We start from the raw sequence: 21,380 nt of genomic DNA on the forward strand, positions 1-21,380 counted from the left end.
CTGTCCAAACCATGAGGCAATCCTGAATACAAAATGATGATGCTGTTTACCAAAGCATCAGGAGGATCCCATATCAGGCCTTGAAAACAGACAGAATCAGAGGAATTAGGCACTGCATTTCTGTCATATGAAGTGCTTTTCTTTCCCATTCAGGAAAGTGGTCATGGAAAGCCACCTCTATGCTTTTTTAGGCATCTTATACCTCAGGACAATTTAAGCCTACATGCAAATTAGAAAAGAATCTTGTTTAGATGATGGTCTGACTAACTACTCCTAGATTCAATATTCCCTATTTAACTTCTTCCTTGCTTTTCTCCTCTCTCATTCATCTTCCTGGATGTCTTCAAACAGTATAGGTAGAATTCTTTAAAGGGCATCAACATTAGGTCAAGTACATGGAATGAAAGAACTATAATGTTAAAAAGGATGGAGGGGAAAAAGATCTGAAATACAACAATCAAACTGCATTCTAAGGTTTGGCCTGATACAACACATTAGTTCTTTCAAGCAAACCTAAAAGAATATTTTCCTGGTTGACTACAATCAGTCAGTCCCATCAAACAAACATGCCTACAATCTCTTTTTCTACTCAGTTGACAAGCCAAAACAGTCCATGTAATTGTGATTGCAATGTTACAGCATTACTGACGTGGTATTTGTGAAGAGCTGTGGTTCATGAAAAGTCAAAATACTGTAACCATCACATAACCTCTAAACTACTCAATGCATAGCTGACAGCTCATATAAAAATGATGAAAATAAATGTCTTTGAGCTCTATCAACCTGCAGTAGAACTCTCTCCCACCTGTTCCTCACATCAAGTGCACGAATGCAGATGTCCTTAATTTTCTTGTGGCTTTACAAGCTACCCGAAGTTTACAATTTTTCTAACTTATTTAGTAAAGCAGACCTAGGTCAAAATTTTGATCGTGGTTTGTCTGAACTAGAATAGCACAATCACCCTATGTTTTCAGGAATAGAGTACATCATATTTTCTCTCCCCCTGTTCAGGTTTGGAATAAGAACTTGGAAACACACAGTAGGAGGATGCAGATCTCCAAGTAACCTTTGGTAATCACTGAAAGACTATGTATGTGTATAAACATATATATATGTATATATATACAAAAATAAAATGTTGAGATCTTACTGAGAACTAAAACCAGATTTTTCTACTTAAAAAGATTCCAGTAAATTCCCAAATAAAGTGAATTTTATATGGTACTATGGACCACTTGTGCTGTCCTAGTCTTCCAGAATCTGATCTTCAGATTACTGTGGACTGGAGTACAAGAGGGAGCAAAAGAAAAGAATGAACTGCGTTCATGCTGAAAGCTGCATTTGGAAGAAAGGTTCCTTGATTTGACAGATGTCCTAGGACAGACATAAGAAATGTTCTTCTCAGTGACATTAAGTAGAAGGCATTAACAAAAGGGAAAGGTGGTGACTTTCAAAATTAGAATAAAATTTTGCCGTCTTCCAAGTCTAATCTCATTTTAGTGACTTATGACTTTGAGTAATCATATGTAGTTAAAACTATTAGTTATCTTTTGATAACCAGCTAACCAATTCCTAACTAGTCTTTCATTTCAAGTACTATGATTTGCTAAATCTCAACTAACCAGAAGATAAGCAAGATGAGAAAGACAAACCACACTCAGTTACAACTCAAGTAGTCTAAGACTGGATTTCTATAATAATTTTCTTCACATTTCAATATATCAGTCATTAAGGTTGGCCAATTTACACTTCTGAAACTGGAAGGAATTGAGTCCACTTTGAAGCAACGTGAAATGCAAGATAGAACTAATCTTTTTTTTTTTAAGCTGAAAGAGAACTAAATTATGAAAACAAAAACATTCCCTTATTCGAAAGGGGAGAAAAGCCTTGCAAATGTGATTTCTCCCCTGTTAAATGACAAACTTTGTAACCACAGAATTGTTTTCTCTGGAACTGTGAAAGCCTGCTAAAACGGACCAGAAACTTGTTTCTCCTACTCAGTTAAAAAAATCATTCCCACTTCACAAAATTAAAGGCACTGACTGTCGCAGCAAAACCAATGGAAAGATGTTGTACACCAGTGCCTGTCTATGGCATAGGGATGCAGAAAGACAGCTCATTCAGCTGTTGAGTGAACGTACTTCTTGGTTTGAATATTCCACGTTGTATTTACAGTTCTTTCCATCAAAGTATTTCAGTGCTGCAGGCCCAAATGTTCAAGTAAAATTGTCCTGCACTCTGCTTAGGGAGAAACTATGCCCACAGTACAGTGCTTACTCGTATAAGAGTTTGAGCAAGCCAGAGACAGCATCAAACTGGCACCAGCAAATCCAGCCAATCTACATATTCCATACAGTTAGGCAACTATATCACTGGGAAGCAAAGATCAATGCAGAACTGAATATTAAAAGAAAGGAGCTGTCCAGCCTTTCTCAATACAAATGTCACATACATTTCTGATTATTTAGATTTAATAAATGGAATACAACACCAGCTATGGAACTACTACACTTGTTAATTCTTGTTTGGATTTAACATAGAAAGTTCTGTACTCATAGAAACTTTGAGAAATTGTCTCAATCAATATAATTTAAATCACTGCACAATCTGGACTGCATTAATACCCTTCAAACCTTACTGCTAAACTACAACCAGCACTTCAGTTAAGGTATAAAAAAGCAGCAATATTCATCATAATAAAAAGCTGTATTTACCCAAAAATCTACGAAGTTTCATCGTATCTAATTGGAAGTGTTCAATTAGTCCATGAAGATTAAACAGATGAAAGGTTAAGCTGACTAGACTGTTTCCTAAAAATAAGATGAAAATACTAATTCATTGGAAGCCATGAAATCAGTGACTCTTTCATAAGAAATGTATTATTTCAAACAAACTGGTCACAAAAATTATACAAGCAAGTTTTTAAATCTTACTGCATGACAAGATTCCATTAGCTATTTCTAGTAATAACCAGGGGTTTTGATTAATGATAATAAATTTACCAACTCTCCACTGTCAATAGGTTTCAACATGCAAACCCATTACAATGACATTCAACCTTATAAGTAACTTTATGCAACATATCACAAACAGACAGCTGAAAGCCAAATACAAAAATGATCAGGCAAAGAGAAAAGTCAACACTATTGATTAGCTCACATTGTAAATATGCTCTCATTTTTGTCATGTATTTTGCTGAACTTTTCCTTATTTTACCCAGAACTCTAAGAAAAAGTTTCTGCAGGAAAAGCATACTATTACAAGTTTACAATATCCTTCGCCTACTCATAGCTATATTATAATAGTTTGCAATGGTAAAATAGGTAAAACTGCAAGAGACAGAGAATAGCCCAAAATGTTTATTTGAAATAGCTTGCCCATTATTTGCTCTGCAAACAATGTCATGGCTGACAATCTTCATTTAGCATTTAAGAAGCTAGCATAGACAGAAATTGAGGTACAAAAGGACAAAAATTTCTGCTAAACCTTGCTTATTACTGGGCTTAATGTATTCCCATGTGCATGCCACTTCCTCATAATGAATTATGCAATTCTTGGAACATCTACTGGGTAATTTGTTTCTTAGAGGTTCATCTAGGGCAGCTCATCCAGTAGAGTTTTATATACAGCATTCTGCCCTTAAAAACTTTCAAGAACAAGACTGCCTGATCAAAATGTCCTCCTAAAATTACTTAATTAGGATGCAAAACTTTAAACACTCTAATTGCAATTCTGCTACCTACTCCATATGATATAAGACCTGCAAGAGTTGCCCTTCATTCTCTTCCCACACTGTCACAAACGTCGCCGTGGCGCTGGACTTGCTTATCTCCTCCTTCCATTTTATTCAAAATCCAGCTTCCATCACTGTGATTATGACATAAATATTCACCCTACACACTGCAGCAGCCCTCCCTTCTCCTTTTCAGCACTGTTACAAATCTCTTTTCTGTCTGTCCATAAATTAAACAATACTTTGTTTAATTTATTTAACAAGTTTTTTAACCAAATACTTCTGTAGCTCCTACTGCTACTTGTAATGGGCACACAAAACTAACCATGATGCTCTCTTCCTTTTTCTATTTTCTGCAAGCTGTGAATACAGTAGCTTCTCTCTCCTCAACTCCTAATTCTCCAGGTATTCTATTACATGTCCTAATTATAATGCATTCACACCAACGTGCCTTCTTATTGCACTATAAAGCAATAGAACTATCAAACTTTAAATTTATCAGAAAAATACTTGTTCAATATAAATGACCTTTTGGACACAAGCATATAAATTACCAGCAAACCCATAACTGAAAAAAAAAGTCTAAGACAATAAAATGATTTGTTAATTTATATCAAATTACTACTACAAATTACTGAAAGAGAACAGAAAGTACAAAGTACATGAAGGGGCTCTTCTACAAATCAATCATTATTATCAGCACTGACAGCATCATTATTTTAATGGAGTGACCAGGCAAACTACAACTTAGATTAAACATTATTAAACCAAAAAGTACTACCTGATGAAATTTGTGCTTTTTAGTGAATCATATACTGCAATACAAGTGCCACAGTTAAGTTATGCTAGGAGATAAAACACAAATGAAATAGCAAAAGTAAACTCACCATTTGTCAGTCTATCAAACAGAAAAATATCAAAATTCCAATTTCCAACCTTCTCCAGCATACACTGAAAGAAAACACAAAAGCTGTCATCTTTTAATCAGCGTATGTCTATCTTCCTGTAACCTGGAGGAGTATTTAAGATTTAAGAGACAGATCAAGTCTTAGGATTTCTACATGCAAAAAAAAAATAGTAGTAAAAAATAATTAAATTTGCCTGATAACTGAAAAACTTTACAATACATCTTACAAATTAAAAAACTGAAAAAACCCGAGAAGTGCCTTGACAGAACTGGTTGGAGATTCTCCTTTCGTCCTTTAGTCAAGTTCTCAAAAGAAGTAAGACACAATTTAAAACAATTAGGTTAAAAACAGAAATAATGACAGAAAGACACTGCATTCAGACTTCAGTTTTTCAATGAACTAGAAAATAAATCTGTGGTCTTTGACCTCATTTTCTGTCTTTTCCCTGCTTATAGAAGAGAAACAGTATCTAGATGATTTACTAGATATATGAGCCATTTGCATTTGACCCATTATATGAGCCATAATGCATTTTAAATTCTTTACAAACCTAGCTTTTGACTTTCCACCTCACTGAACTAGCATGTCTTCTCAGCAGCTTCACATGAACTGTCCTTCCAGCAAAAGGGATCAGCAAGAACACCAAACATCACACGAGGCCTCACCAGAGTTCAGTAATCCCAATCTCTGCCTCCCCTACCTGTATGAGAAATACCTGTCCAGCACATTTTACGACAGACTCCTGCCTTCTCCTATTCTCATTAGATTGGTAGAGCTGTTTTATAATCCAATTATGCAAAAAGCATTTTAGCTTTTCTCTACTAGCCATTAAAACTCTGCTACCTGAGAAAACAAGAGCATTAACAAGTTCTCTTTGCTATTAAATTACATGTACATTTTTAAGATCCATCCTCCAGGTTATCAGATTTTTTTCTACACCACAGCCTGGTCATGTTCAGCTAGGATACGTCCATTGTGTAAGTATATTCCTTTTTTGTGTCAATAAAAAAGCACTAAATGCAGTGACACACAGCCTTTGGGATCTTGAATAACCTGAATCATCTTTGCTTGTTCAGTCTCCTTCAGCACTATCCATCCTTTGTCCCCAGCACACTAGTCTTTTATCCAGGTAGCTGCTCTCTTAACACTACCTCTTTTCCCAGTACCTGTTTTCCCCGCACATAGCTATCACAGTTTTCTTTTCTAGAAGAATTGCCTACCAAAGGAAAAGTCTGTTTGGCATAAACATGTCCTGAGAAAACAATTTACTGCATTTTACTGAGTTTGCAGTAGTAGGTAGTCACTCTTTCAGATGTTCTTTAGCCATGTTAGACTAAAAATTAAAGAAAACAGTTGTCCAAATTGCTCCACTACATTTCTTATATACAGATACATTTTCCTTTCTTCATTTTTTTAGAGTGCACCCTTCATTCACCAGTTACTAGGAAAAAAAAAAGAAAGAAAGAAAGAAAAACACTAGCCACAAAAACCATCCCAGTACACTAGTAGACATTAAAGGAGTTTGTTGCAATCTATTAAGATATATCTATATTAACACACAAAAATACATACACATAAGTATATAAAAAAACATGCTTAAAACTCATATTTGGTTGTACTTTCAACATGTGATACAGTTATATATACCAGCAAGCATTTTAAAAAACATACTTAAAAAAATAAAGATCAAGCAACCAACCTTTGCTTGTCCATTATAATCATCATCTAAAATGTTTGAAGAATTTGGAACAGTGATACCACGGAAAAAACGGGAAGATCTCAGGTATCGCTGGAAACTAAGCAACCTTCTCACATTTCTCGCAGACACAGAGACTTCGATTTCAGAATTTGCTACAAAAAACAAGAAAATAAACACTCTTGCTAAAAAACCTTTATCGAAAAGATGAGTGCTCAGGGAAGTCTGGTATACAGCCAATGCTTTTTTTTGGTATCAAACATTTCAGCCACAAATACAGATATTTTTATTAATAATAAATACAGAGCCAGGGTTTAGAAGAAAGTGTTCCGTGTAAGCACCCTGTGAAGAAAAGCGAATATTTAAATCACAGCTGCAACATATCTTTTTAAGGAACTCTGTTATTGAAAGGACAGAAACATGATGGAAATTGTCTAAAAACACATAGCTACTGCAAACAAATTATTTTTTGAAAACTGCTCTCATTTATCCGTTTCTCTAACAAATCACATAAAATACGTACACCAGCAAGAGAATATCAGAAACTGCATGTTGGTACAGGAGATACAAGTAGGCTTTGAGCATATACAAGTAACTTCTACACAGATTTTAAAGCTCAGAAAATCTCTTAGCTCTACTACTGGCAAAATTTTAAACACATTCAAGTACTTCTGGTGCTTTTGCAGATAGTTACGTTCTTCTGGCAAACAAGTACCACGTTTATTTTCACAGCATATGCAAATCTCTTTCCCGGTACAGTGAAAACACAACAGAAAATTATTTTAACCTGTTTTCAAATATTAATCCAAATATTTTGCTTTATACTTACTAGGTTAACTGTTTATTCAGATGACTGATGCTAGCTTAGGTCCAATTCCACTTGATATACTTGAAGTGTTTGAGAAACCTGAAGATCAAACTATGCATAGCTACAATTTCTTTGTAACAAGTCAGATACTCTGATTTTGAAATACTGAAGGCCTTTACTTTCTTTTCAGCAGCACCCTAATGGCAGTTTTCTATAACCAAGAGCCAATAATCTTGATATTCACTCATTTTGCCTGAAATTACTTATGCTAAAAGAAAAAAAAATTAAAAAATAAGGTATTAAGGAACTCAGTGCAAACAGGCTCTTCTCCAAAAATGTAGATCCTCAAAACCAACATGAGCTCAACTCTATAGTACAGATCTCTTCTTCTTCCAAGAACAAGGCATATTAGAAGTTGGTGAAGTAAGGAGTGACAACTTTTGTTCTTAAAAGTCAGTCTAAAATGCTGTACAGGGGAAGTTGTAGTCTTACTGAAAACTTCAATTAAAAGCCATAGCAACTTCTAGTGACAGCAGCTTAATCCTATGTAAAATAAATCTTATCTATTTAAATTCTTCTCCCTGCAGAAGTTCCAACTTACTTTCTGTTCTATGTTAGCTCATTAATATACCAATTTCCAAACCACAGTAATAAAACACCTCTAAACAGAACTGACAGTGGGATAAACACACAGTATCTAATCAAACGCAGCAGTGTTCCACATGAACAGGCTGTGCTAACAGAGATTAAACTGAGAAAACTGGAATATTCTTTCAGACATGCCTGAAACACTTTATCAAGACACTGAAATTCAGGGCTAACTCAGACAACTTCACATGAAATATCCTTCTTCAAGTTATCATACTCAAGGACAAGGGCACTTCCTCTGAAGACACTGATACATATATATATGTATACATATATATATGTATACATATATATATATATATGTACTACATATGATAAAGGTAGCTTATAAAGCAATGTTCACATGTACAGCAGGCAAATAAATAGACTCTGTCAGGCTGCATTACTCTACCAATATTTCTAAGCACATTTGTTAACATGAGGTTACAATCTGAGCATTGCCAGGCTGCAGAACAGAGAATCAGGGAGCAATACATCTGCTGCTGTTAAAGGGGCATAGTTCTTCCCCCTCAACCTTGATCCAATCCCTTAAAATCCAAATTTGAAAACAAGCTGCTAGGTTGAAAAATAAAACAATATAATTGTAACTTGGGTCATAAAATGATCTAAAATATCCACAAAGTCACATACAAAAGCCAGGAACTTGACTAAATGTCAAAAAATCAAAATATTTAAAGTAGGAGAAATAATGCAGATACTTTTCTTGATCTCAAGTACTCTTCCACAGATCTAGAGTTAACAAAAACCTATTCTTGTTGTCATACTACAAACTAAGTTTCACTGTCACAGATGCCACATGTTAATCTTTGACAGAACAGTATGATGTAGGTAATACAAGTAAAACAGCAGCTTCTGGCAGCAAAGAACAAAACAGAACACAGAAATGCAATAATCTGGCAGTACAGACATTCCACTTGTATTTGTAAGCCATTGTGGGGGGTTGCACATGGTCTTGCTTCAGTATTTTTTCTGATGATGATGTGGGTACAGAGGCAAATTAATTGCTTGGTTTTCTGTGAAGCTTCATTATTCTGTAAAACATTATTATTCTTTATTTCACAATATGCTATTGAGACATTTAGCATGTTTAAACTCTCTAAATTATCACCTATTTGTATAGCTCATAAACTACTTTTACACATTAATCCTACTTTTTCTAGCCCTTGTTAAGAAAAAGGAAGAAAAAAAAGAGCACTGCTTCAGCTGATGCAATTCAAACAAACAGCAAAGCCTACATCATTCCAGCTTTCCCAGCAGCAATGCTGCTTATTACAAAACTTCTGGGGTTCATCTGGTCAAACTGCTCTTCTCAAGCAGGATCACTCAGACCACATTGTCCAGGACAGTGTCCCAGAGGCTTTTGAGTATCTCCCAGGATGGAGACTCCACAGTCTCCTTGGGCAACCTGTGCCAGCACTTGGTACCCCTCACAGTGGAAAAGTGTCTCCTGATGTTCAGAGGGAACCTCCTGGGTTTCAGTCTGTGCCATTGCCTCTGGTCCTTGCACTGGGCACCACTGAAAAGAGCCTGGCTCCATCATCCTTGCACCCTCCTTCAGGTATTTGTATACACGTGAGTTCCCCCACTCAGCCTTCTCTAACCTGAACAGTCCAAGCTCAGCCTTCTCTCATCAGCCCCTTAATCTTCCTGACTCTTTATGGGACTCTGGTATGTCCATGTCTTTCTTTTACAGGGGAGACCAGACCTGGACACAGGACTCCAGGTGAGGCCTCGCCAGTGCTGAATAAAGGAGTAGGATCACTTCCCTCTATCAGCTGGCACCATTCCTCCTAACGTAGCCCAGGATACCATTTGCTTTCTTTCCAACAAGGCCACATGGCTGGTTCATGTTCAATTTGGTGCCCACCAGAAGCCTCAGGTGCTTTTCAGCCAAGCTGGGGCTGTTCCTCCCCAGAGGCCGGGCTTTGCACTTCCCTTTGAACTACTAGTTATTGGACACGTATAGCCCAAGTTAAACAAACCTCAACTAAAAGTCTTTATGATTTAGATCTGCAATGATTAAAATAACTTCCAATTGAGAAAAGACATCTTGAGCCTTGCCATCCCCCTGCAGTTCCAGAACACCTCATGCGGGGGGACAACACCAACCCCAAAAGTAAATTTCTCTCCCTTTAACAGCTAAACATTTTCCACAAGACAATTCAGAACAGGCGAGTCAGCTGCGGAGGTTTGACAGGTTATTAATTTGAAAGGGAGGCTGAAACAGAAAATAGCTGGCTTTCAAGGAATGGGGTGGGAGGAAGACAGGTTCTTCAGCTGCAGGAACACTGATAGCAACCGTGCCTGCTGTTTCCTTTTCTTCACAGATAAATTATTATTAAGGATACACAAACCAACTGCTTTGTGGTTCCAGCAGACCAGCTAAGACCAGTTCATGGGAAGGACTGGTAAAATACAGTTGTGCAATGGAAACTTGGTATTTCCCTCCTGGCACATTAGTTCTCTTTATATGCATGATTAATATGAGAATGTCAGCCTACCTTCTCCTATCATGAGTCATGAAATGAGATGCTAATTTCGAAGACCCGACCAAATCAAGGTTCAATAATGTATTTATTATGGAAAGAAGGTGGTGAAGAATGAAGAGTGCTCATGAATAAGCATGCTGCAAAGACGTCCCTCCTCCCAGCCCAAACATCTTTCATTTGGAGCCTTCAGTGTGCTAAATGCCTTTCTAATATCCAATACTGACCATTTGCTCTTAAGGACAGCTTAGAGACAAATTAGAATGAGAAAATAAGTATGCCATTTACTGCCCTGAGAACTGAAAGAGAATGAAAGCAAAGTTGGGATGGCAGGCATGTTAAGAAGGATGCTGCAGCATTTGGAAGTGCTTTTGATGCAAGGAATCAGAACACAACCTGTAAGGTCTTTGTGCCTAGTCGACAGCAGCCATCCTATGACATTCTTCTTCTCGTTCCTTTTTAAGTTAGAGATATCACCCAAAATATTTTCCAATCTTTGGGGGGTTTTCTTTTTGTTTGTTTGATCAAAATTGTTATATTCTTGTTTATAAGCATCTTAAGTGAGATGCTGGTAAAATAAAATATTCCTTTCTCTAAAAAAAAAGTAATTCTGTTTACTAATATCAATTATTTTGGTAATGTTATGCATATACAGCAATAAAATAGTGCACGTTGCCTTCATGCAACAGATTTCATCTGTATTTCAAGACACTAATTTTAATCTCTCTTCCCACTCCCAATCTTTCAAGCATGTCACTCTTCACGAAAATCTAAAAAAAAGTTTTATCACATTTCACAGGGATATTAAATATTTATTTTTCTCACGCTGATATAAAAATACAAAGTGAAAACAAGTGATAATCACAGAATCATAATCATATCACTAAATCATATTCTGATAGATTTGCTCTCTGAATTTTTGCATCTTGCATATAGTAAGGACAGTCAACAAAAGGCAGAATGACAGCTTAATTAGGATTTGGTTTAATTTTTTATTAATGGAAAACCTAAATCCTAACAATATGCTTCAACTTTATTTTAATGCAAAGATAAAGACTCATACCCTCTGATGGGATCCTGGCTGAAACAAGGCTATCCAGTCTAAGAACTCTACCTCCATTTCTTCCCTGCTACAGCAAAAAAGGCAAATAGGAAATTATCCACAATAAAAATCACTGGTTTTTGCTATAATAAATAGAAAGAGCATAACTGAGGATCTCAGGTATCACTGCCACTAACAGAAAAAAGAAATTTAAAAACAATATTTGAGAGGATGGATCTTATGTTTAATGTAAAACCTGAAGTTTGAGGTGCACAGGCCCACCAGGAGATTTTTTCCTAAGAAGTATCACAGAAATATCTTCTTTTAGCAGAAGTAATCTCTCACGATTTTTCTGTATTAAGCCCAACTATGCATTTATCATTTTTACACATCAGATAATGACACTAAACATGACATGATATCTGAAAGTTTCTACTACCTGTAAATATATACACTTGAAAGCAATATTCAATTTGTCACTTATAACCATCTTTCTAAGGTCTTAGAGGATACAAATAATTTCTATTTATGAATAATTTGAAAGTCTTATCTAGCATTTCATACCACTAGAGGGACCCATAAGCATTCTAATTTCCCATCTATCCCCCTCAAACCATTAAGAAATATATTATTTTAGATCCATGAACATTTTCTAAAAAATTAAGTCCTGTTATTTAACTCTTCTGTAAGTTTTCCACTCATGATTTGCAGTTTCAAGTAGTTTTTAAGACATTCAGTACTAAAGAATTATATAAAACTATGATTTCATTTGGAAGATACAATTTCAGCAAGGATTTTGAAGTTACACAGAAAGACTATTGGGGTCTAAATTACCTTATTATACTTCTTGTTTTCCGTATAAGCACTTTGAACCCCTGCTCAGCATCACTGTAAGGCACTACATCCCCTCTCCTGCTTAAATGAAAAAAATTAAGCCAGACTGTTTTGGTTTTAGTATATATCTACTCATACAAACATTCATACATTTCTTTTCCAAATAGTAATGATCAATGGAAAATATGCTAAATCCTTATGCAGGTTAAGGATCAATGAAACAAAAATGGCTTTGCAAGTGTCTTCTGACTGAGTGGATTCAGAAAAAATTGTTAAGTCTCAAGAAACTCTGGTAATACTAAAATTATATTAAAAACTACAGTGGTTTTCAACAAATCTTCCCCGATGGAGGCAGAAAGAACTGCTAAATATCACCACTACCAAAGATAACGTCTTTCCTGAAGGACCTTACAGAATGAAATACTATTTGCTTTAGCAAAATATAGAGCCACAGAACCGTAGAATAATTTAGGTGGGAAGGGCCAGAAGAGATTTCTCAAAGTCCTTTAGTCCAGTTCTCTGCTCAAAGCAGAGCTAATTTGAGAGAAATTATTCAGAGTGCAGAGATTAGACTACTTCAGTATGAAATAAGTGCCAATTCTCCAATGGCACTGTAAGCCAATGCACAGCAGAAAAAGTGTAAAGAAAACGCTGTGAAAAGATATCTACAGGATTTTACTAATTTATCTCTCTTGAATTTTGGCTAATCTTAATATTTCTGTAAACACCTCAGGAAAGATACAAAATTAAGTAAATTATACAATGCCATTCCTCTGCTGGAATGAGTAATATTATGCAATAATCTCAGGACTAGGAAACTATATACAAGGCATAATCTTTCCATACCAATCTACTGAATCATAACCCCAGCAATCCTGCAATTGTGTACTTTTTTTTTTAAACCTGAACCCACCCACTGGGCAAGGCAAATCTGCAGCTCACAACAGCACAGTGTGAACCAATGAACTTCACTGAAGCAAAACATTTAGAGGAATATTATCAGAACACAAATACAGCCCTTACAAAATGGGTTATGCTGTGTTAATCGAGATACTGATGCTCCTGAAGGACAAGTACATGACACAATAATGGTTCCACTATTTTCCCAAAAGGATAATATATTCCAAACCATCACCAAATAATTTTCTTCATGTCTTATAAAAAAACCCACCTTTCTTCAGTGTCCTAGAAATCTCCAGTTCTACAATAATGGACAGTCAGAATCCTCAAGTAATACTTTTTAGCTATTTTCCACCACCAGAAATGAAAGAATAATTCAAAAGTAACACATCATGGTTAACAGAAAAAGAATTTCCTTTACCAGTCTGTATGACTGCAAATACAAAAGTCAAATTAGGAGCAGACATGAAAACAAAAGAATTCTCACATACTTTCCGTCAAATTATCCAGCATTAAAAAAAAAAAAAGCTTTCAAAATAAGCTACTTGGAGAAGAAACACAATGGAGAGGTTCAAAAGAAAAGGGAAAAAGAAACCAGAATGTGTCTCTGTCTCCTTCTAAGGTCAAACTTACTTCAGCAATAAAACAGAGTACAGTATCTGTGTAAGACTCCAGGGCACACACAATGTTTTACAGAAACTCGTAAAGAAGAAACTGTAGGTAAAACAACAATCTAGAACAGCAAAGAAAAAAAATAAACCTGTCCTGTACTCTCAGTTGGCAGCTTTTATCCCAAAATCTTCCTTAACCAAGCTCACTTCAAGCTCACTTTTCACTTCATGTTTATCTTCACTGTTTTCGTTTGGCTAAGGTTGTATTTAGAGCATTGTCTGTGACTTCCCCTTGTGGGACTGCATTCTCCACACTAAACCCAAGTCAAAATTTTGCTCATATTGAGAAAAACAATATATTTGAATAATCTGGATTGTGAATAATTAGAAGACCATTTCAGAATCCCATGCTTCACAGAAAGGCAGCTGTTGGAGAAATCTCTTGAGTACAAGCTTTTTACTTCTCAGTGCCGGTTTTTTCATAGGGAAACAAATTCATTCAACCTATGACCACACAGAAATCTTCTCGCATGACTTTACTCATTGTGAAACTCACCCTTCACAGTAGACTGTTGAACAAGACAATTACTTTTAACCATATTCAGCTTGGTAATTCCTCTGTTTTCCTAAAACTAAAAAGGGTATTCAAATTCACCTGGACCAGGCTCATTTTATCTCAATCTCTAGATGATATCAAAAGCAGGACTGGCTGCTGTTACACAAGGATTTTACAAATTGTTTAAAGCAATCAATTTGGATTTGCACTCCTCTCTCTTCTTTGACTTCTGGCCTCTCAGTCAAGGGGAATCTAAATTCACTGTGTAAGATAAACCTTTTCCAACAATTTGTGAGCAAAAAACTGAAAAGTTAAAAACATCATGGCAAACAGTAGATGCTGACATCTTTGTCAGATCTCAGAGTAGCATATAATATGTTACATGAACTATGATTTCCAAGTAAACTGTCTGAAGGTTGTATAATAAACTCAATAATTTCTTCAAGTGTTTGCCTTCTCAAGAAAGAGAACTAGATTTATTCATTACCTATAATAGTCTCCCTTTCTTTTCCCACTAAAAAGGCTTCATATACAACTGAAGAGAAGAACTGTCTAAGTCTCAATGAAGTCTTAAGTTCAAATCACGTTATTTTCTCTCCTATGTGAAGCACTATACCATATGCTAACATCTATCTGCTTCAAAATGGAGCCATATAGACACATACTGAATAACTCAAAAACCCCTTTCTTCTTTCCAAGACATTTTAACTCACATGTGTCACATTCCCTTATCTAGAAAACACAAAATAGAGCCCCATGTGTTGGCAACATCACTATCTCCCCACAGAAGGATGCTCAGACGAGAGTGGCCCAAGAGAATTCTAAAAACCTTTTGACAAGGTCTTATTTATTTAGGGTCAGGCAAAACAGGAAAAGCACAAAGAAAAAAAGTTTCCTCTCCACAAACCCAAAAATATTTGGGTTTTTATCTATTTCTTCTGACTATAGCCAACAACCCTTTCCTAAAAAGGAAGCTTAAAAGCATTAATTTAGGTTGTATCTGCATAAGGCAGTTCCCAATATTTTTTCTGTTATCTTAATTATTCACTTGAGCTTTATTCCTTTTGGCTTCACTTCCTCAGTATAACATACTGTATACATAAATGAGCACTGCTTGTTTGTTTTTTTTTTCAGGTGAAATAGTGAGTGATTGGGGCACATTATATACTCCTGTTTGTGCACTTACCAATTCTTCTACCAAAGATTCTGTTTTGCATTAGCTTTTATCAACATATTCTGCCAACGCTGCAGACTGAATTATTGTCCGTGAAGTCTCAAGTAATGTGAAAAAAAAAAATTTTAAGTAATCATGTTAACTGTAGCCTACCTGTAAACCAGCAGGCAGGAAGAGTGGTTAACACCACTGAAAACACTTTTCAATAACTTCCCTGAAAACCAAACAGTACATGCTGCATCGTCACAGTGAATTGCAAAACTTCCTCCTTGTTACACATGGAGTTAAAAGTTCCACAGTCAAGTCAATAAAACGTTACAGTGCAGGCATTTTAATGTGCAGGTGTGATTTATATACATCCACTGAACAACCATTATATTTAAGGCCAAAATTTACTTCAGAGGAAGAAAGTTGTGTGCCTGCTCTCTCCTTTCCAGAAACAGTGGCTTTGAGCTGCTTTCTGAGTTTATGCCCATGGTCCTACACAGGCATAATCAACAGACCACAGTAACAGAAAAGCTACTAATTGATGATTCAACATTAACCAACTGCAAACCAACCGAGGAATACAGTCCTATCTTTCCCCACTCATCAGGAAGCAGTCTTATTCAAACAAAAATTTGTTAATTAAACTACTCCTCCTGGCTAGTTCCTGCAATTACCCATAAAAAGGTGACTTCTCGAACAACACGTAATATAGAAGGAAAATTACCACCCAACAAACTTAGGTTGATCACCAGTCAAATCCTGAATTTAAGAATTCTCAGATGACTCCCATACCACCATCTCTAGCAATAACAATAAAGATATTTTTTCAAGAATCTTTCCTCAAATTGAATTTCCTAGAAAAAGGTTACTGTTGAGAATACTTCTAGTCAAGTTAAAAACTTGCATATTCATGTGTCAATTACAGAACTATGGGATGAGGAATACAGAGGCTGAGCTTATAATGCTTAAGAAGATACAGAAGTGGTCTTAATAAGTAAGTGCTAAAAATTTTCTTCAGCAACACAAGATAAAGTTGCAAGTTAAAATAGTATAATGAAACAGAAGTGACTATTTAAAACAAATGCACACAACAGTAGCTTCCTGAAAACAGAATAAAGCATTTAAAATTCAGTACTCTTCAAACCTACCAATAAAATACAGGGTTAAGAGCCTACCAATAAAATATAGGAAAAGAGAACTGGTCGCAGATTATTAGCTGGACCTCCTGAAAGATGTTCAACTTCTTCTAAAAACATCATTGACACAAAAAGAAAATGCTGAACAACACAAATTAGCTAAGAAAAATACAAAACAGCAATAATGCTTCCACACTGTGACTGACAGCCAGTATATACAACATCTGCAAAACAGGTAAGCCATGATCTTTGCAAAATATTTAGTACCACACAATAAAGTTACTGGATGGTAGAAGAAAGTTACACTGAAACTATACAAACATGATGAAGGAAGCATATCCATGCATTACTGATGTTCAGGATACAGCTGTGGTGGGGAGGGAAAAAAAAAAGCGAGCATTCAGATGGTTTAGTTTGCTTTGACTCCAGAAGAGACCCTTTTCAGTTCAGTCTTTGCCTCAAGGAAAGAAGAGCTGGCTGGCTCCTCTCACATGCTATTGCTCGTAAGGGTGAACATTTTTCAGTCATGTAGCTCAATGTGGCAAAATCAAATCCTTCTGGAGTTACCGGGAGAGGGCAGGGACAATACCCTAAAAATCAGGTCTAGTCTGATTCCCAGAACTTCTCTCGACTTGCAGTCTCATAGTATCATACTAAATTTGTTTTGCTTAAAACAATTAAGGAAACATTGATCAGGACTCAATTAGCATTGCAGAGAAAAAGAAAATATTTTACTGATTAATAAAATCCCACAATTACATTAATTAATAGATAACCCAGTGATATGGTGAGAGCTGGCTCTGAATTCCTTACTGATTTTGAAAGAAACTCCACAATACGGCAGGAGCCTGAAGTCGAAGAGCAACCCTGCAACAGGCTACAGTCCTGAAGTGCAAAAAATATGACTATAATATGGCAACTCTGAAAACTGCCACAGCAGTTGACTTGAGAGGGAAGCTATAGCCAAAGAATTTTTTGGGCCTCCTAGCAACATTCTTTGCTGTCATCAGACACCACAGGTGATGTTGCTAAAAGCTGGTGCCTATGCCTGAACAGGTAGGGGCAAGAAGAAAGGGTGTGAAAATCCTCTTCCTGATTAGTCATGATCTGCCTGATGCACAATCATCAGGATGGAAAGAAAAGTGTGATGAGGACCACAGAAAATAGTTAATTTGACAACAGCAATAATATCATACATTGACTGCCTTTTAACTGGTAGTTCTTTTACTACTCTGTTAGTATTTTCCCCTATCAGCATGAAATGCCACATATATATACATACACAAAAAGACATAGTTATGAACTTCATAAATTGCATGCTATTTCTAGAGAATTTATTATACTCAATCAGGACTTGAGATGAAATTCTTATCCTCTTTGTTGGAAAAATCAATATAGTACACTCTTCAAACTTTGTTTTCTCACCTATTGTTATGAAACTTTTGAATGAAACTAAAGAGTTTAAGAGTTTTAAATGTGATCTACTTTTTTAAAAGAGTAACTTCAGTTACAATCAGAGCATAAGACCAGTTTCTGCCACTCATTTTTATTAACAAGGTAATTAGAACAACCACACTTGTTATCATGAAATCAGCTTTTCTAAATCTCTCCATTGTATTCAGAATATTGGAACTGTGCTGATTCAGTGTTGGTATAGATACTTTATGACACTTAATACATTCAATATTGACATAATTTAATTAAGACTTAAATCCTCTGCACTTTCCCTGCACATTGGTTTGGTGGTTATTGAAACTTCATGTTACAACAACTACTGACAAATTTAGTTATAACATCACAGATAGATAATTTAACTTTTTTCTCTACAAAAATATTATTCTTGCAACACTTCTGAGAAAAAATGATTCCTAAAACACATAATCAAAAAAATTTAGTCTGCTGTTTTCCTGTAACACTTTAAGATTTATATTTGTCCAAAAATTTAAGCCCTAGCTACATGTTTGAGTAGACGTAATGTTAATTGATTATGATGAGGTCAAAGCACATTGATATCTACTGTAAGTCTATTCAAGCACCATCCTAGACAGGGCCTTTCTGCTGCTGCATAAAAGCAGGAAATTATTCCCCTCAACTGATTGTGTCTGTCAAGTGAGCACACACACCAGTAGCTGGATATAAGACAGTCTTCATTTCCACAGGGATTCAGGTTTAAATTCAATGAGTTTAAACTAAATTTTTAGAAACAAAAATTTAGCAGTGAGGATTGTCCTCTTCTATTTTTGGTAATGAGCTAGCATGAAGGATTTTCCTAAGTATAAAAAATGGTCTTGCTATAAAAGCTGCTATCTTTTAGAGGCTCAGTAGTTAAAATTGATGGAAGCCTTTGTGTATTTGTAATTTATCTGCTTTTAAATACTTACAGTGAAAAATACGGAAATCAATGTATGGATGAGAACCTCTTCTCTCTGTTTCAAATCCTGCCCGACTTCTTACTCGCACATCTCCTAGAAACAGGGTCAAGAGTGAAATAAAAGTGTGGAAGAGTGGCAGAGATAAAATGCAAATGAACATAGCCTGGAGGGGTAAAGATTCATGTACTTAATGGAGGAGAGTAATTCAAACAATAGGCCTACTTCAATGCTTTTTGTTTTAAAGGTGGAATTCAAAACAAAGTTTGAAGACTTGTTAAACATGCAATCACATGCTTTCTCGTCAAAATCTCTCCTGCCTAAGCATACGTTGCCAGAAGCATGTGATAAGCATTCAGATGAAATTAGGAAGAGCTTGCTACACCAGTATGGTAAAAATGCACCTTAATATGACAGAAAACACAAACATTTAAAAGTCGATTTGTTCCTCAGTAACACACATAAAACGATAACATTTTATAAAATACAAAAAAGATTCAACTTCTAGAAATGGTAGCTTTTAGCAAATAAGCTAGTTAAAATATGGTTTTATTTTACATAATAGAATATTTTCCCACTAGCATTTACTTACTTGTGCTCAGCTGTTTGAATATTACACAAGAGCCTATTAAAATACCAAAACTCAGTATTAAAATTTTATCAAACTATTTTGCACTGTAATTAGCTTCAACCTGAATCTTTTAGCATGCTAGTTGATTTCTACTTATCCATTTTACCAACTGAAAGCTGATCAGTATTCTTTCATTAGGTACTCGTATGCATTAATATAAGTAGTTCACTTCGATTAAAAGCTTTCACTTAAAATCCTTTTGCAATTACAAATTTGGACAAATCTTTGAGGATCAAATGCAATAGTGTTTCCTCAAATCCTAACAAAAAGTTAAATTGAAGATGTGCAAATGTTCTGGTTTCTAATTATGAAAATCCTTCAAGTGTAGTATTCTCCTCACCTCAAACACAGCGCTTTTTATATGAATCCAAAATAAGTAATTAACAAAAGCAACTATGACTGAGTTTATAAAAACAAAATAAAAATCTAGCTATTTAATTTCCGGCAAGTAATAGACACCTTGAAAGTATTTTTCCCTTCTTTTATTTCCAACCAGCTAATCTGTAATGCTGAAGCAGGCAACTTGTCAGAAAATAGCTAAAGATACTGACTTAAGCTTTTAATGCTCAACAGGCATCTTTGTAGAGATACATATCTATAAACACTGACATACCTATAGTGATACACTTGACATGAATGTTATCTTGTGAACCAGGCTGGAAGGACCACAAAAAGGTAAGCAGGTCCAGGGCTCCCCAAATACTGGGTGTAAAATTTGTATAACAGTAAAAACATACTAAATACATGTGCCTTTCAGTAATTAGCCCTTTTATTTTTTGAAACTGAAAACCTTAAATGAGCTGCAAGGGAAAGTAACCTGACAATATATTACTTAAAAATGCTTCAAGCATTCATTTGAACAGAGTGTAAGAGACTTGTCTCCTTCCCGGCAATACAGAGGCAGCAGATTGTAGAAGTCTTCTGTTAGGCAAAAGCAACTGGTGAATTTTATTTACAAAATAAATTAATGAAAAGGAAAAAGAGAGGAAACTTTGGAAGAGAGGAAGCGAATGCATTAGTAGCTGTGTATGAAAATATCAGTTTACACGGAGGCAAATTCAACTTTCGTTACCTTTCACTCACATTTATCTGGGTAATCAGGCATAGCTACAGCTGCGTGAATGAGTTCACCAGCTGAATTAAAAGAAAAAAGACTTTTTTAGTTGAGCTAATTTTTTACAGAAAATGTGATATAGATTTTGTGAATTATATTTAGTTTTCAAGGCAGTTCTTTACTTTCAAAATTTACAAACCGCAACATAAATCAACAAATAGTTTCAGTCAATGTACAACTAGGTTTTGGCAAACAATTTACTTGTTTTAAGTATCAAGAATAGGAAAAGTTCACAGAAAAATACCTGAAGACCAACATGGAATTCTGCAAACAAAAAACCAAGCAGATTCACCTGATAAATGATGTCCAGAAAATTTCTCTGTGCTTTGTTCTTTTTTATTTACTAGTACCTTGCCTAACAGTATGGACAGAATAAGTATCCCTGTTACCCTTGAAATGCCTGCAGTGTTGAGGATTTTGAGTAGGAAAACACGAAAAACTGTCTACAAGTGAAATGCAGAAGTGCAACTAACTACATTGTTTTTAACAGGAATTACTAGAACATCTATTTACAGGAATATTTAGCCAAAAGAAGAAATTATATATTATAAATGCACATCACAAAGTAACAAAAAGGCAACTGTAATAAGATACAGCTAAAATGAGTGTATTTAGTTGCCTACATAAGGAATGAGAAATTCCAGCAAGGAAAGCAAAATATTTTCATTAAATAATTGTTAAATAAATTCTCTCTCCTTAATCATGGTAGAAGAGGATATTTTTTTAAAAATAAAGATTTCAACAAT

At 35.4% G+C, this 21,380-nt stretch overlaps 1 protein-coding gene across 6 annotated transcripts in view; it reads right to left on the reverse strand.

Annotated features, from left to right (window-relative positions):
• The window catches only part of PDE7A (phosphodiesterase 7A), a 78,255-nt gene that overhangs the window by 9,351 nt on the left and 47,524 nt on the right, over positions 1 to 21,380 (reverse strand). For 2 of the 6 annotated variants that reach the window (XM_051771166.1, XM_051771159.1), the window contains exons 2-6: positions 19,482 to 19,514; positions 18,902 to 18,985; positions 6,341 to 6,492; positions 4,621 to 4,684; positions 2,715 to 2,810 (exon numbers count right to left, since the gene is read on the reverse strand). In XM_051771166.1, the coding sequence (XP_051627126.1) occupies positions 2,715 to 2,810; positions 4,621 to 4,684; positions 6,341 to 6,492; positions 18,902 to 18,985; positions 19,482 to 19,514 (429 nt within the window). The remainder of the gene's footprint in view (positions 1 to 2,714; positions 2,811 to 4,620; positions 4,685 to 6,340; positions 6,493 to 18,901; positions 18,986 to 19,481; positions 19,515 to 21,380) is intronic. The other 4 variants (XM_051771139.1, XM_051771146.1, XM_051771152.1 and 1 more) reach the window with 2 other exon arrangements.

This window comes from Manacus candei, unplaced genomic scaffold, assembly GCF_025592945.1.
Source record: "Manacus candei isolate 608988 ecotype Guabito, Panama unplaced genomic scaffold, ASM2559294v1 h1tg000008l, whole genome shotgun sequence".
NCBI lineage: Eukaryota > Metazoa > Chordata > Aves > Passeriformes > Pipridae > Manacus > Manacus candei.